At 61.5% G+C, this 15,089-nt stretch overlaps 2 protein-coding genes across 8 annotated transcripts in view; one reads left to right on the forward strand and one right to left on the reverse strand.

Annotated features, from left to right (window-relative positions):
• Positions 1–3,278, forward strand: part of TMEM63C (transmembrane protein 63C) — a 67,272-nt gene extending 63,994 nt beyond the window's left edge. For all 6 annotated transcript variants that reach the window (XM_002719631.6, XM_089322427.1, XM_089322426.1 and 3 more), the window contains one exon: positions 2,456–3,278. In XM_002719631.6, coding sequence (XP_002719677.2) covers positions 2,456–2,653 — 198 coding nt within the window. In that variant the 3' untranslated portion in view covers positions 2,654–3,278. The remainder of the gene's footprint in view (positions 1–2,455) is intronic.
• Positions 1,027–14,769, reverse strand: NGB (neuroglobin). 2 transcript variants are annotated; one of them, NM_001082133.2, is given in 5 exon segments: positions 1,027–1,622; positions 11,003–11,170; positions 12,270–12,389; positions 12,971–13,082; positions 14,388–14,482. In NM_001082133.2, coding segments are annotated over 4 exon segments (456 nt in total). In that variant the 5' UTR covers positions 14,477–14,482; the 3' UTR covers positions 1,027–1,622; positions 11,003–11,035.
• Between the last annotated feature and the right edge of the window lie 320 nt (positions 14,770–15,089).

Below are 15,089 nucleotides of genomic sequence, written 5' to 3' on the forward strand. Positions count from 1 at the left end.
AGAGAAGTCAATCAGACAGAAGGCCCTCAGACAGGAGGCACCCAGAGAGGAGGCACCCAGAGAGGGGGCACCCAGAGAGGAAGTACTCGGTCAGGGTGCCCCCGACCTCAGAGACCTCGGTCGTGTAGACACAGGGACGTGCTGGGGCTCGGCCTCAGGATCCAAGGCTGCCTCCAGGGTGCAGGCGTCAGGCAGAGCAGAGCGGCGCAGACAGAGCTACAGGGAGCTATTGGCGGTGTGCACCGAATGGTAAGGCAGGGGCTGCCGGACTCAGTGCAGGGGCCCAGCAGGCTGGGCGCGGGCTCCCACACCGTGGCTTGGCCTGGAGGGCCACAGGCTGCCCGCTGTCCGCATCCCTGCCACCAGGGCACACGCAGAGTCACCTGTGCGTGCACCGAGCTGGTCCCTGGCGGCCTGTGCCCCAAGGCCAGGGCACATCGGTGCAGTACTGAGGAAGGGCGCCAGCCAGCCTGGGGACTCAGGGAGAGCCCCTCAGAGCAGGGAGCGTCAAATCCGACCCTAGGAGTGGGAGGAGGGGTTGCAGTTGAGACAGGGTGTGGGGAGGAACCTTCACGAAAGAGGAAGGCCTGCACCAAGGCCTGGAAGGCAGGATGGGGAGCGTCGGGGAACTGACGACAGTCAGCCCCGTGGGGAACAAGGCTTCCTTGGGTCCCAGGTAAAAGTGCAGACTAGCATAGACAAGCGACAGCGGGTGGACGTGCCTGCCCACCTGTCTCCACGGTATGCAGACGCAAGAAGGAATCAGAACTCTGGGTTTGCATGACTTGGGGGGAAAACCCTACAGAGAGGGACAGATGGCCTTGGAGAGGGCTCAGGGAGAAGACCAGGAACTCAAAGTCTGTCTTCCCTGGGGCCCTTCCAGGACAGCCCTTGGGAATATGGTTAGCAAGAGTGTCTCGTCCCCAGGAGGGGCTTTCACCCCTACCCAGAGCCGCAAAAGGTCAATCAATTGAGGCTCCAGGGTGCTAAGCAAGGAGTAGCAGAACTAAGCTGGTACCGGGTCCATCTGGTTCTCAACTCTGTTTATTTTTGAACATCATTATGGTAACACTGGCTTATGGACATTGTAGACAAAGCAAGCAAAGATAAGGAAACAGAGTTCAGATTCCAGCATCCAGAGAGGCCCACTAATACCTTAGTGCATATCCTCACACCTCCGTGTTTGTATACACATAGGTACACGTTTATGAAAGTACCTCCTCCAGGCAATTAGGAATACATAGAGTTGTACACACATAATTTCATTTTTGCTAAAATGAAACACTGTTGTGCAGCCTGCATTTCAGTTAACAGTCTACATGTTCCCGTTTATATATTTGTGGGGCTTTCAATACCCAGTCCCCATTCCCACTGTCCTGATTATTCCAGAAATATCCGTTAGAGCTTGTCCAAGACAAGATGCAGTGTGGCACAGACACTGGACCAATCTGGCACCTGTGCGTCTGGTCAGGTCCCTTTAACTTTAGCACAGTCCCGTTGCTGTGACTTGCGGGCGAGAGCCAGCCAGTGTTCCTGCAGAATGTGCCGCCTTCTGGATTCTTCTTGCTGTTTCTTCATCATGTCCTATAGCAGGTTCCACCGCCACCTGTATTCCCTGAAAACTAGAAGTTATTCGAAGGCTTGACAGATTCAAGTTCAACGTGGGAGCCCGAATACATTACAGATGGTGCTGTGCCTCACGCCAGGAAATGCATAGCGTCCTGTTTACTCCCGTGCCCCCCCCCCACGAGGAGGGCAGAGACAGCTGACCGTTCCCAGGGTTCAGTGACCATTTTCCCTTTTTTGACCAAAAAAGTCACCTGTGGGGCTTGCTTTGGTGTCGCGGAGGTGTCAAGATTCTTTTGTAGGGAAATTGCTTCCCCACCAACCGAGACTGAGGTGTCACTGAAACTCCATAGGAAAGGTTCAATTCCATCCCATAATCACACCGGTCTCGAAGTCAAGGAGCCGGTTTAAAAGCCGCTCCCCGCTCCCCTAGCATGCCCTGTGTGTTCCTAGCCAGCTGCATTCCTGGGACCAGCGCTGGGTTTGACAGCTCACAGTCTCAGTGTCAAGTCCTGATTCAAAGGCCAACTAGAGACACGCCCCAGGGCGGGGCCTGCACACCTTAGGAAGTGCAGTCTCAGGAATGGGGGTCTCTCCAGACCCCAGCTTGGGGGAGTCACCCGCCATCTCCCTGGGGTCCAGCCTGACGCTGACCCCAGGATGAGTGGCACATACTAAGGAGGAACAGTGCGCTAGGATGTAGGAGCGCTGTGAAACGACCAAGAGCAGCGAGGGGGGCGGGATGGACAGGACTCCGGCTGCGGGGGGCGGAGAAGGGCTGGTGGCTCGGAGGGGGCAGGTGACCGGGTGAGTATGAACTGAGAGGGTGTGCCCAAGGCTCTGCTCCAGATGTGACCCTGCCCCTGTCTCCCCTCTCTATCCCGAGCAGCTGTACGTGGCCACGGTGCTGCAAGAGCCGGAAATGAACTTGACCCCCGCCTCCTCCCCAGCCCGGCACACCTATGGTACCATGAACAGTCAGCCAGAAGAAGAAGAAGAGAGTGGGCTGAGGGGCTTTGCGGGGGAGTTGGACTCGGCCCAGTTCCAGGAAGGGCTGGAACTGGAGGGCCAGAGCCAGTACCACTGATGAGGACCCGAGGCCTCCACCTGGCCACTCCAGTTGGGGGACCAGGGGACGGCCTGACCGAGGGAGGAAGGAGGGTGGCCCGGACCTCCCCGCTAGCTCCTGCAGACTTTGGGAAGCCCCCGATGGAGACATCTGCCACCCCAGCCACAGCCACCAGGAGGCCACAACCTGCTGAGCAACTTGAACCAGAGGTGCCAAGGGCCCGCCCCGCCCTGGGGTCGGGAAGGGATGGAGAGAGGCGGCTGAAGCCCGGGGCACAGAGACTAAATGCTGGGTCAAGCTGCAGAAGGCCTGAGCAAGACAGGAGGCAGCCGAGGGAAGGCTCTCCGGGGTCACCCCTGCGCCAGCTGCCCCTCACCGCCACCCCGAGAAGGAAGGGCGTGGGAGTTCCTTGTCACAGGCGTTCCCGCAGGGAGCCTGTAGGCGGTCTCTGCTCCCCATGCAAGGGGCAGCTGAGCCCACAGGCGTGACGAGAGGCCACTGGGCCCCTTCCTGGTCCTCGGCCCCTCCTCAAGATTCCCCAGGAGCTGCGGGGCGGGGCCCTTCTCCGTTCCACTCTTGCGAGGGCAGCTGGGGCCTGGCTGCTCGGGGCCCATTAAACGAGACCTGTGTGCATTCTGATGAAGGAACATTCGGCTAGTTCTTGCTCGTTCATGTGAGGCGGAGGGGGCAGAGGCAGAGTTCACAGAGGAGGAGGGGTCTTCTGGCCCCAAACTCTGGGTGGTGGGAAGCTAGAGAGACTCGCCCAAGCCCCAGAACCTGATGAGAAGACCTCCAAAGCCAAGGACACAGCCGCCAAGAGCCTCTTCTGCCTCATACCCATCCAAGTGCCTGGGCCCCAGCTGGCCAAGATGGGCAATGGCTAAGGGTAAGAAATCCAGGCTTCGAACCGGTGGCATCAGCCAGCCCCCAGTTAGGACCCTTCCGCTGCCTCGGGAGCTGCCCTCCAGTGTGGCCCTGCTCCCGATGCTACAGGTGCATCCAGCGGCGACTCACCCCAGCCCTGCCAGGAGCAGGGTGAGAGCCGAGTCCCCACGGAGAAGCCCTTCATGGTGGAGCGAGGCTGCCCTCCCGGGGCTGCTGGAAGGAGCCCAACCCTGAGCAGTGCTGGCGACACTCAGCCCCTTTGCATCGCCAGCAAGTTCCCATAGAGACCACCACACGGCCCAGCAGGGAGCTACAGCGAGCCCGGCCCAGTGGCTCTGCTGCTCAGAGCCCTCTCGAGCTCACCTTCCTAAGGCCTGAGGCCCTGCTGTCCCCCTGCAGCCGGCGGGGCTGGCTCACGCCCCGCTGAGCTTCTCCACCAGGTGCCGGGCATGCGGCTTCCCTGAGCTCTGGTCTCCCTGGCCTCATCCTTGCTCTGCCTTTGCTACAGCCCAGGCCCAGCAGCTCCAAGCCCCAGTGCAGATGAGGACCAGTGCTCAAGGGGCAGATCTTGTCACCATCTCCCCCCACCCACCCCGGGGCACGGGGCTTGTTCCGGAGAGCTTGGGCTGGGGAAGCTGTCTTTCCCATTCCTTGTCCAGTTTGGAATAAGGGGGCCTCCTCCCCCAGGAATTTCACCAACCAACCATGGGAAGAGGCTCCTTTGACGGCTGTGTGGCAAGGCCTGGCAGGCTGTGGTGGCCGCCAGCTCCAGGAGCTGCTCCGCCCCTGCAGGGTGTGAGTGCGGGATGTGGGGGCCCTGCCAGCACCACGCCCCTGCTGACCTGCTGGTTTGTAACCACTGGCTCAGCCATCGCCCCTCCCACCCCGGTAGCCTAGGAAGCTGCACAGAGGAAGGGGCCCACAGACCACGTGGCAGGAGGGCTGGGGGCTTCCCCTCTGCATTTGGGTCAAGTGCAGTGTGGTTCTGAGAGGCGGTGGTGTGAGTGTAGGGAAAGTGCCAGACTCCCTTGCTTCTGTCCCCTTCCTGGAGACCCAGGGCAGGGGCCAGGGGCAACCTCACACCCGGCTGTCCCTGGCCACCCCCTCCGCCGGCTCTCAGCACACACCTGTCACACCCACCTTCGACCCATCCACTTAATCCTTCCTGGAGGGAGCTGCCTCCAGGGGGACCAGGCATGGCCTAGCGCCTCTGAGAGGGGCCCCCCTGGGCCTCGAGCAGCCCCGTGCCTGCCTGCCAGTCCCCCAGCTGCTCTCTGGAAGCAAAGTGCCTATCAGCAGCATTGCGTCCCTGGGGGGCCCTGGCGGGGGTGGACTGACCTGGACCACCACCACTAAAGGAATGTGCCAGAATGCCGAACCTTCCTGTTACTAATGCTATGACCGTGCCTTGAATAAACAAGTCCTCCCAGCCTCTGCTGCCTGTGCCTCTGCCTCTGGACCAGCCCAGCCCCGCCCTGCCCTACCTGGGAGGAGTGAGCGCTCCTGAGAGAAGCGCTCCTGAAGCCAGCAGGCTGGAGCACTTCACGGCACGCTGCTGCCCCCGTGGGAACCCCAGCTGCGAGGCCTTCCCTGGCCCCTTGACCCCATGGTGGGAAGGCCTGCAGGGGCGGCGGGGGTGCTGGAGGGGCAGGGAGGGATGGTGCCTCTGCTGTGCAGTAGGTGAGAATGTTCTGGAAGCTTCCCAGGGAGCCATCGCCGAGACAGCCTTCCCTGGGCAGTAGAAGCCCAAGTGAGCAGGTGATGGCCCTAGACCAGGGGCTGGACCTAAGAAGACTCCAATGGCAGGTAGAAGCCTCCAAAAGGAGCGGCAGCCTGGGCCGGCTGCGGTCCGTGCCTGACGACGCTGGGGGAGGTGGGCGAGAGGCTGGGCATCAGGGAGGCGCCCTGGCAGCCAGGCTGGGCCTTGGCGCAGTGAGAAACAACTTCAGCGAAGGCTGCCGTGCCTGGGGCAGGAGGAGAAGACAGCCCCTGCCCTGGGGCGCACAGGGCCCTGAGGGGCGAGCCAGGGTTAGGTGACTGTGGTGGGCCAGGAAAGCCACCCTAGCCCCAGGCAGAACACAGCTGGAGCCCTCAGCAGGTCACTGGCTCAGGCCTCTCAGTGACAAACACCTGGCTCGGGCACCAGCTGGCTGCATGACCTTGCTCTGCAGGCAGGAGTGCTGTGTGGGCCAGAGAGCCACCTGCTAGGCCTCTGGGGCCACTTCTGGCCTCTTAGCCACTGTCAACAAAAGTGAGCAGTCTCCTCTTTCCTCCAGACACACAGCCCAGAGCGCTTTTCACCACCACCTACCCGCTTGGGTACAAGATTCCAAGCACAATAAATGAGTTTTTGGTTTTGTTTGTTTGTTTGTTTTTGACAGGCAGAGTTAGACAGCGAGAGAGAGAGAGAGAGGTCTTCCTTTTTCCATTGGTTCACCCCCAAAATGGCTGCTATGCTGATCCCAAGCCAGAAGCCAGGTGCTTCCTCCTAGTCTCCCATGTGGGTGCAGGGCCCAAGCACTTGGGCCATCCTCCACTGCCTTCCTGGGCCACAGCAGAGAGCTGGACTGGAAGAGGGGCAACCGGGACTAGAATCCAGAGTGCCAGCGCCACAGGCGGAGGATTAGCCAATTGAGCCACGGCGCCGGCTGATTTTTGTTTGCTTGTTTTTTAATTTTCGAGGCAGAGAGAGAGAGAGGTCAAATATCCTTCTGCTAGTTCATTCCCCGAATGCCCACAACAGCCAGGGCTGGGCCAGGCTGAAGCCGGGAGCCCAGAACTCCATCCAGGGTGACTGCATTCACAGGGCAGAGTTGGGGAGAGAGCCTGTGTGTGTGTGGGCGGGGGGAGGTGGGTTCTGAGGGGGCCGCACTTCGGCTCCGGGTTCTACTCTAGTCACAGGGGAGCCATCGGAGGGTTCTGGCAGGTGACTGAGCTCCCAATGGTTTTCTTCAGTGTTGTTTATTGTGGTAAAATAGACATAAAATTTGGCAGGGTCCCCATTTTTAAGTGGTATTAAGCACATTGGTAATGGGCAGCCAGCTCCATAACTCTTTAAGGCTGAGGCTCCCTAGCCAGGAATCGAGGACTCCGCTTGCCCCTCCCCAGCCGCCTCTGGGGGCCCCATCCCCATGTGTACTGGGGCAATCCCTGTAGCAAGGGTCGGGGCAGGTGGGAGTAGCAAGCCCTGGTGAGACGCTGTTGGAGGCGTGTGGAAGAGAGACCACATGGCCTGGAGAAGGATGGGGCAAAGAATGAGAAAGGCCACTGAGCCTGGAATCGGGACAAAGACTCCCAGAGGGGTTAGAAGTGGGGTGCAGTTGCCGGCGCCGCGGCTCACTAGGCTAATCCTCCGCCTTGCGGCGCCGGCACACCGGGTTCTAGTCCCGGTCGGGGCCCCGGATTCTGTCCTGGTTGCCCCCCCCTTCCAGGCCAGCTCTCTGCTGTGGCCAGGGAGTGCAGTGGAGGATGGCCCAAGTGCTTGGGCCCTGCACCCGCATGGGAGACCAGGAAAAGCACCTGGCTCCTGGCTTCGGATCAGTGCGGTGCGCCGGTCACAGCGTGCCGGCCGCGGCGGCCACTGGAGGGTGAACCAACGGCAAAGGAAGACTTTTCTCTCTGTGTCTCTCTCTCACTGTCCACTCTGCCTTTCAAAAAATAAAAATAAAAAAAAAAATAAAAAAATAAAAAAGAGAGAGAGAGAAGGGAGGGGAGGAAGTCTGAGTCCCGGTTCTTCAGCCTGGACCACCGGGCGCACAGTGGCCCGTAGGGTAGAGAGGGCCGCAGCAGGACGAGCCAGCCGGGGGCAGATGCCAAGAGGGCCATTCCCGGCAAGCTGGAGATGCCACTGGGGACGGGGAGGAAGTGGCTGCAGCCGTCAGCTTCAGCATCTGGACTGTTTACAGCACGGGGCTGCCTTGAAGGCAGGAAGCCCAGGTGAGCAGGAGGGCCGAGGGCTGAGCAGAGACACAGAGGACCACAGGCATTTAGAACACTGGTTAAGACCCCACCGTGATGCCCTCCTCCCATGTCAGAGTTCCTGATTCAAGTCTGGCTCAGCTTCTGATGCAGCTTCCGGCTGACGCACGCCCTGGGAGGCGGCAGGTGGTGGCTTAGATACTTGAGTCCCTGCCACCCGCGTGGGAGACCTGGACAGAATTCCTGGCTCCTGGCGTGGGCCTGGCCTGGCCCTGGATGCTGTGGGCATTTGGAGAGTGAACCAGCGGATGGGAGCACATGCTCTCTCTCAAACAAAATGAAAATAAAATTTAAAAATATATAAAAAAAAGAAAACAGCAAGGAGAATCCACACGTGAGTCTGAGACGGCACAGCAGCAAAGAAGCAGGAAAACGAGGGGCTCCAGAGGAAATGGGGGAGCCCCAGTTCTCCCCACACTTGACAGTGAACACGGGGCAGAAAAGTGCAAAGACCCACAAGGCAGCACCAGCCACGTGGGGCGTGCTGGGCTGCGGGGCCGGGACAGGGCGAACACTGAAGAGACACAAGCAGAGGCACAGTGCGGGCCGGCTGCTCGAAGGCATCTCTGGCACAAATGGACAAGGGCGGCCTGGGCTGGGCGCGGGAGATGGTGAGGCGCTACCGCTTATGTCGGGTGCTGGCAGCCTGGGCTAGCGCGACAAGCACCCACTAGAAACGCACAGTGGAGAACTCAAAGGTGAAAGGACTCGAAGCCTCGAGTTTGATTTAAAACTCTCCCACGGGGGCAGGCGTTTGGCTGCCTGGAACACCCTGCTTGCCTCCCAACTGCCTTCCTGGTGCCAGCTCCCTGCTGGTGTGCGCCCGACGGGGCGGAGGTGAAGGTTCAGGGGATTGGGTCCCTCATGGGAGATCCAGATCGAGTTCCCAGCCAGGGCGTTTGGGAAGAGAACCAGCTGATGATCTCTCTCTCTCTGCTTCTCAAATAAACCAAAATTTTAAAAATTAGAGGCCAGTGTTGTGATGTAGCGGGTAAAACCGCTGCCTGAAACACCGGCATCCCACATGGGCTCCGGTTCCTGTCCCAGCCGCTCCACTTCTAATCCAGCTCCCTACTAATGCACCTGAAAATGCAGTTGGGAATGGCCCGAGTGCTTGGGCCCCTGCACCCGCATGGGAGACCCGCAGAAAGCACCTGGCTCCTGGCTTCTGCCTGGCTCAGCTCTGGCCATGCGGCCATCTGAGGAGTGAACCAGCAGATGGAAGACCTCCCTGTTTCTCCCTCCCTCTCTTTCAAACAAATCCTTAAATAATTCTTTAAATTAAAAAACAACTGCAGTGGGGAGAGAGAGGCAGTGGGTGGGAAGCTTGAAACCGGTATGGTGGTACCTGGAGATTCACAGTCTCTTGGCTTCAGTTTGTGTTAGCCTATTCCTGTAATAAAATGGTTAGAAATCAAGGAGTGCTTAAGACTTCGTGGTGTTGCAAGGCGAGCACTGAACCTGGCAAGAGGAAGTCGCTGGCTGGTGTCGTTGGCCTCATGGATTAGGAGTGGGGACACACCTGGGGGAAACAGGCTCTCGTGTGGAGAGTTGAGAGTGGGGGAAGACTACTCCTGCAGGAAGCAAAGCAAGAGAGGCGGGGTGACGGGAGTGGGAGGGACCAGCTGCGGGCGCAGGCGGAGGGGTGTGAGGGGGCAGGGTTAGAGGAGGGAAGCAGTCACACACGTGTGTACACGGGCACACACACATGCACACGTGTGCACATGCATGTGCTCACACACATGCAAGTGGAAGGATGACCTTCAAGAGAGGAGAAAGTCCCCATGCTACAAGCGGCTCAGGACACGGTCAGCGGAGTGTCTTTGACCTTCCCAAAGCCAGGCCTCCCTGGCCCCCCTGAGAGGGAGCCACGATTAGGTGGTGGTGTGGACGAGGCCCTGGCTCAGTGGACCTGTGGGGCTCGGGCGGAGGCCCCAGGGGGAGGGCTGTCCTCCCACACTCACCCAGCCCTGCAGGCCCAGCCCCCCGAGCTTTAACAAGGCCCAGCGACATCCTGTCTGGGCTGAGACACAGAAGCCCAGGGTGAGGGCTGCTGGCCCAGGTACCAGGTGCCACGCATCCGGCCACGTCCAGCCCGGCCCCAGCCCTGGAGGCTGACGGTGGGCGGTGGGCTGACACCGTGCCTGAGCACATGAGGCCTGCTTGCGATGCTGCCTCCCCTGTGCTGTCTCTCAAGCCTCCGCACCCCACCAACGAACTTCCTCAGGCTACGGACGACTGTGGCTGTGTGTCGCCCCAGCCAACCCCTGCATGTTCCTGGCCTCAACACAGAGCAGGTGGCGCCTCGCTCAGCTAACGGTCACAGCGGGTAGTCGGGCACCTCCTTCACGCGATGACTCGGCACCAAGCTGGCCTGAGGATGACAGAGCACGGAGGAAGATGTGCAAGTTCCGGGGGAAGTGGTCCCACCCCGCGCGGCCCACGGATCAGAACTCGGTCGCGCATCTCTCCTAAGGCTGGGCAGGGCCGTCCAGGTGTGCCCCCAGGAGGAAGAGGAACTGGGTTCGGTGCGCTGCCAGCCAGTCTGGGCCACAGATTCACGGCTCCATCTGCAGCCGGGCCTCTGGCTCTTTCGCCATCCACTGCTGACCCAGCCCTGAGATCCACTGCCTGCATTTTCACCCGGACCAGGAAGAGAGCAGGTCTGAGGGTCAGAGAGGCGCACGGCACAGGTTTATTCCTCACAGGGTTCTAGAACCACGGCACGGAGCAGACAAGCACAGGGCCCGTGAGCCTCTGCTGCTGCCTCCTCTTGCAGCTGTCGGGGAGAGCGCAAGCACGCAGCGCTGGTAGATGAAGGGGGCTGTGCACCCACAGAGAGGAGGGTCACGGGACAGGGGACAGCCTCAGCCTGGCCAGGTGCCGCGGTGAGAAAGAGCCACCGGGTCTCCCAAGGCAGGCACCCTCCTTCCTGGCCGACCCCCACCCCGGGCTGGGTTCTTCCAGAGCAAGTTGCCAGGAGCTCCCGGCGGAGGTGCCGCGCGAGGGGAAGGGACGTTTCGCCCTGGGAAAACTGCCCTGCCACGTGGCATGAGCAGTCCTGAGGCCCCCAGCAGCCCCCATCTCCTGCTCCCAAGCCCGCGCTTCCACTGCAAGGCCAGGGCTGCTGTCTCTGCAGGGCAGCAGCCAAGGCCTGAGCAGGCAAGACGGGGAAATGCCTGCAGCCCAGGCACCCGAGCCCTTGCTTGGCCTGGGCTCGCCTAGGAAGGCGGCATAGACGGAACAGCCCCATCCCCATAGCGTCCTGCCTTCCGGGCCCCAGGGCCACCTCTGCCACCAGCGCTCTGCTCCGGGGACAAGAGGGGGTGTCTGAGAGAGATAAAAGGAGCCAGGGGATTGGCTGCGGGGAAGCAGGACAGGAAGGAGGAGCCACTCCTGGAGTTGGGAGGAGGCTGGGCCGCTCCATCACCCCTCCCGTGTGGCCGAGGGACAGGGAACAAGACACAGGGAGGCCAGGGGACTGGGGTTACAACAGACACGGACCAAGGGTCAGACCCAGGCTGGTGGCGCCGCCTCTTACTCGCCGTCCCAGCCTCGGCTCATGGCCTGCACCACGGCCCCGTAGAGCTGGCTCCAGGCGGCCCGCGTGGCCGGTGTGAAGGCGGGGCCCAGACACTTCTCCAGCATGTAGAGCAGGGACTCGCCCACCGTCTGCAGAGGGAGGGAGAAGCCTGTCACTCCCAAAGGCAGGAAGGCGTCGTTCCATTCCACAGGGGACAAAACCGAGGCCTGGGGCTGCTAGGGTGCCGGTCTTCCCTCCTGTACAGGGCCCTGCCCCGATCCCTGTGCCTACCTTTCCCCCTCAATGTGAGGCTGTACAGCGAACAAAGCATCGCACCCCACCCCAGCCCTTGCAACCTCCCGGGAGTGGGGCCTGGGTGGCGCCTGGAGCTCCAACCAAAACCAGTCATGGCCCCGGGGCGTCAGTCTTACAGTCCTCTGTAAGGTGGCACTTGGGGAGCCCGGGCTGCGGAGCCAGGAGCTGAGCGCAGATCCTGACCCCACCGTTTAGGCACTGACAACCTTGAACGAGGTGCAAGACCTCTCTGAGCCTCGGCTGCTTTCACAGAAGCAGAAAACAGCCCGTGGGCTTCTTGGGATGATTCAGTGGGAAAATCCATGGAAAGATCCCATGCTGACCCTGGGCGCAGGCCTGTGACTTTGGCCAAGGGGACATTAGCAAGAGGGACACACGCAGAGGCTTGGAACTCTGCCTTGAGACTCGGCCACCAATGTGGGCACTAGATAAGAGTGATGGTAAGAAGACTAGAATCAGCCTGGTGCTGTGGCATGGTGGGCTAAGCCTCCGCCTGGGGCACCAGGATCCTGTATGGGTGCTGGTTCGAGTCCCAGCTGTTCCACCTCCGATCCGACTCCCTGTTAATGGCCTGGGAAAGCAGTGGAGGATGGCCCACGTGCTGGAGCCTCTGTACCCAGCCATGTCGGGTAGCTCTCTCAATGAAGGGCCAGTACAGCCCCAAGGGAATGCACACAGCCAAGGCTGCCCCTCGTCCTGCCGGGCCCAGCTTCTCATGCACACTGGCCCTCTCGTCAAGGCAGATCTTCACGGTGGGACATGTTGGACCTTCCCTGGGAGGCTCGGAGCCAGGGTCACGCACCAAGTAACAGATGCAGGCCTCCAGCCCAGGGCATCTACAGCTGCAGGGGAGGGGAGGGAGCAGGTGGCGAGGGGAGGGCTGGGAGAAGGTGGTGACCCCAGGTCAGGAAAGAGGCAGAACTCTTTACCCACCGAGAAGGAGCTGAACTTCACACCCACTGCCCGGTGCTTCCTGCCCAAGCCCGCAAGGTACTCCTCCAGGGAGGACAGGTCCTCCACATTGGTGACTGCAGCGTCAATCACCAGCATCACCTGCCAAGGCCAAGGCAGCAGTGAGACCGGGGGAGCAACCGCCCACCACACTGACCCCCACAGCCTGGACCCGGAGGGCCTCGGCCAGGGGCCAGTGCAGGATCCTGTTTTCCTGGCTGATATGTGAAAGGCACATCCACAAGGCACCAACATGTGGCCAAACCACTAGTGCCGCACCCATGAAGGAAGCTCCTCTCCTCTGAGTGGCCTGAAGCACTAACTGCACCTGCTGGGCAGTACTGTCCACTGGATTGAGGGGGAAACTGAGGCCCTCCCAAGCCTCTAAGAAAGTCCTGGCCCGGTTTTCATTGGCAGGCGGCCACCACTGGCCAAGGCCAGGGTTGATGCAGCCTATGGGAGCCAGAGGTCAAGGCCAAGAGCGACCACAACGGCTGGAAGCAGCAGGCTGAGCACATGCGGGTCCGGGTGCTCTGGTGTCCCAAACGGGGCCTGGCCCAGCCCAGAGGGAGAGGAGGGAAGGAGAGTGAGATCTTCCCCCATCCCCCGCCCCGACAGAAAGCGGAAGAACTTTCCCCTATCCCAAATCCCTCCATCTCTCCCAGAATGCCAGGCCCACTCACCTTCCTGATGTGGTCCAGGAACTCGGGGGAGGAGAGGCAGTCCTCAGGGCTGGAGAACTGGCGGCAGTTGTACTGGAAGAGGGGCAGCAGGTCGGGCTCCAGGTCAAACAGCCTGTGAAAGGGAGGTGTGCCAGTCTTGGGGCAGGTGCTAGGGCAAACCCCAGGGAACCCAGGGCTGGCCGGCAGTGGGGGGCCGTGCTGCGGGCAGCCTGCAGAGGGCGCTGTGTCCCTGCCTCCTCCAGCACCTGCTGCAGGGCCACATCTACTTACAGGTTGGGGGTGTGGCTGGGGACAGGAAGGGGTCCTCCACCAGGAAACCTGGAGTCCCATAGTGAGAAAAGGAAAGGCGGCCAGCCTCTCTCCCACCCTCCCTCCCTCCCTCCCTGGCCTCACCCCCCAGCCCTTTCCCCGGTAGGAACTCGCAGCCTCATCACATCTGAATGGCTGACTCGGAACAGAATCCTAGTACCATGAACAAACTCCTACAGGCTCTGAGTACTTGGCAAGTGGTTAACTTGCAATTGTGTATCCCTTGCAACTCTAAGCTGTAGGTACAATGGTTAAGCAGCCTGTCTTAGGTCACACAGCTTGGAAGTAGCAAAGCCACGCTGGGCACCTAAATGAAAAAGATGAATTTGGGAGAAAGCCCGGAGCCAGTGGCAGGACACTGTCAGCCAAGGCACATATCGGGGCTCACTGGGGTTTTGTGTCACCTTTTGGGGAAGCGCGGGGTTCAGAAGCCTGGCCAGAAGTTCGGCGCTGGCTGAGGGAGCCCAAGGCTCCTAAACGCCATGACTAAGGGAGCGCTGCCCCCCACTGGTGGCCGCCGGGGGTTTTCGGGACGCTCCAGGGTGAGGACGAAATCCGTCCCGGGTTCCCCGCGGGTCCGTGCGTCCTCTTTAATGAAGCTTCTCTGGGGGTAAGATTTGGCTGTCTGGCGTGCCCGGAGAAGGGTGAGATCCCTGGCCCTAACCTGGTCTTTTCCTCCGAAGCAGGGCGCTGGGAGTGCACCCTCCCAGGGCCCAGGCTCCGCAGGTGTCTCACGCACACTTCTCGGACCTACCCGGATGGGCAGCGGTGGGCACCCCTGCAGCTACCCGCCCAGGACCACTCGGGACGCGCAGGACCAGGGCCGGGGCACCGTGCGAGAACGGGTGTCCAGCCGCCCTCGCTCGCCCCCAGCGAACCCCGTGGGGAGCAGCGTAGGCAGCGCGGGCTCGCAAGGCGCGCCCACGGCCCAGCGAGGAGAGCAGGGGCTGCGGCACCTGTCGCCGCGCGCTTCCCGCTGCTCTGGCGCACATCAGGCAGGTGCCCCAGCGCCTGCCTCCGCGCCCCCGGCCAGTTTTCCCTCTTGCGGCGCCCGCTGTCCGCCTCCACCCCATTCCCCATGCACCCCGGGGCGCCCGGACACCCTCACCTGGCGAACAGGACGGTGCCGTGCTCCAGCGGGCTGCGGCTCACCGCCCGCCAGCTCTGCCGGATCAGCTCCTGCTCTGGCCGCTCCATCTTCTCCTGGGGACGCAGGGCTCCGGGCTGGAACCCTCGGGGCGCGGGACCCTTCCGCACTCCCTCCTGCCCCCGTGCATCGGCCGGGCGGGGTTCAGCAGTCGCTCGCTCTCCGGCAGCGCCGAGAGAAGACGCGCACGGCCCCCCGTAGGTGGAGGCGTCCCAGCCGCGGGGCCCCGCTAGCGATTGCGGGGCCCCCGCTCCGGCCGCTGCGCCCTGCGCCCCGCAGCTCCCGGAGCTGCGCCGCCCCGCGCCGCCACGGCTGGGGCGCTTTAAAGCAACCTCGGGCCCCCGCCCCCTTCCTGTCCTGCAAGGCGTAGGCTCCCTCCACCACCGTCTTGGCTAGGGACCACTTGATGGCCTGGGAAAGGATTCAGAGCCTAAGAGAAATCATGGAGTCTCTCTGGGCCGTAGTTCCTCCTCTGGAATCTATGTGAGGATATCACCACTTAGGGGTCAGTAGCCGCAGGGCATGGGTTAAGCGGATCATCTTAGGTAGGGGGTATACGCCCCTCCCCCATTGCCTGGAGACATTTGAGTTTGCCAAACACACCCCTTACACACACACACACCCCTCTGCTTAAATCATGCCCCATGGCTCTCCTCTTCCTTG

The sequence above is a fragment of the Oryctolagus cuniculus genome, chromosome 20 (assembly GCF_051225735.1).
Source record: "Oryctolagus cuniculus isolate XC-2025 breed Fujian yellow rabbit chromosome 20, ASM5122573v1, whole genome shotgun sequence".
Classification (NCBI taxonomy): domain Eukaryota; kingdom Metazoa; phylum Chordata; class Mammalia; order Lagomorpha; family Leporidae; genus Oryctolagus; species Oryctolagus cuniculus.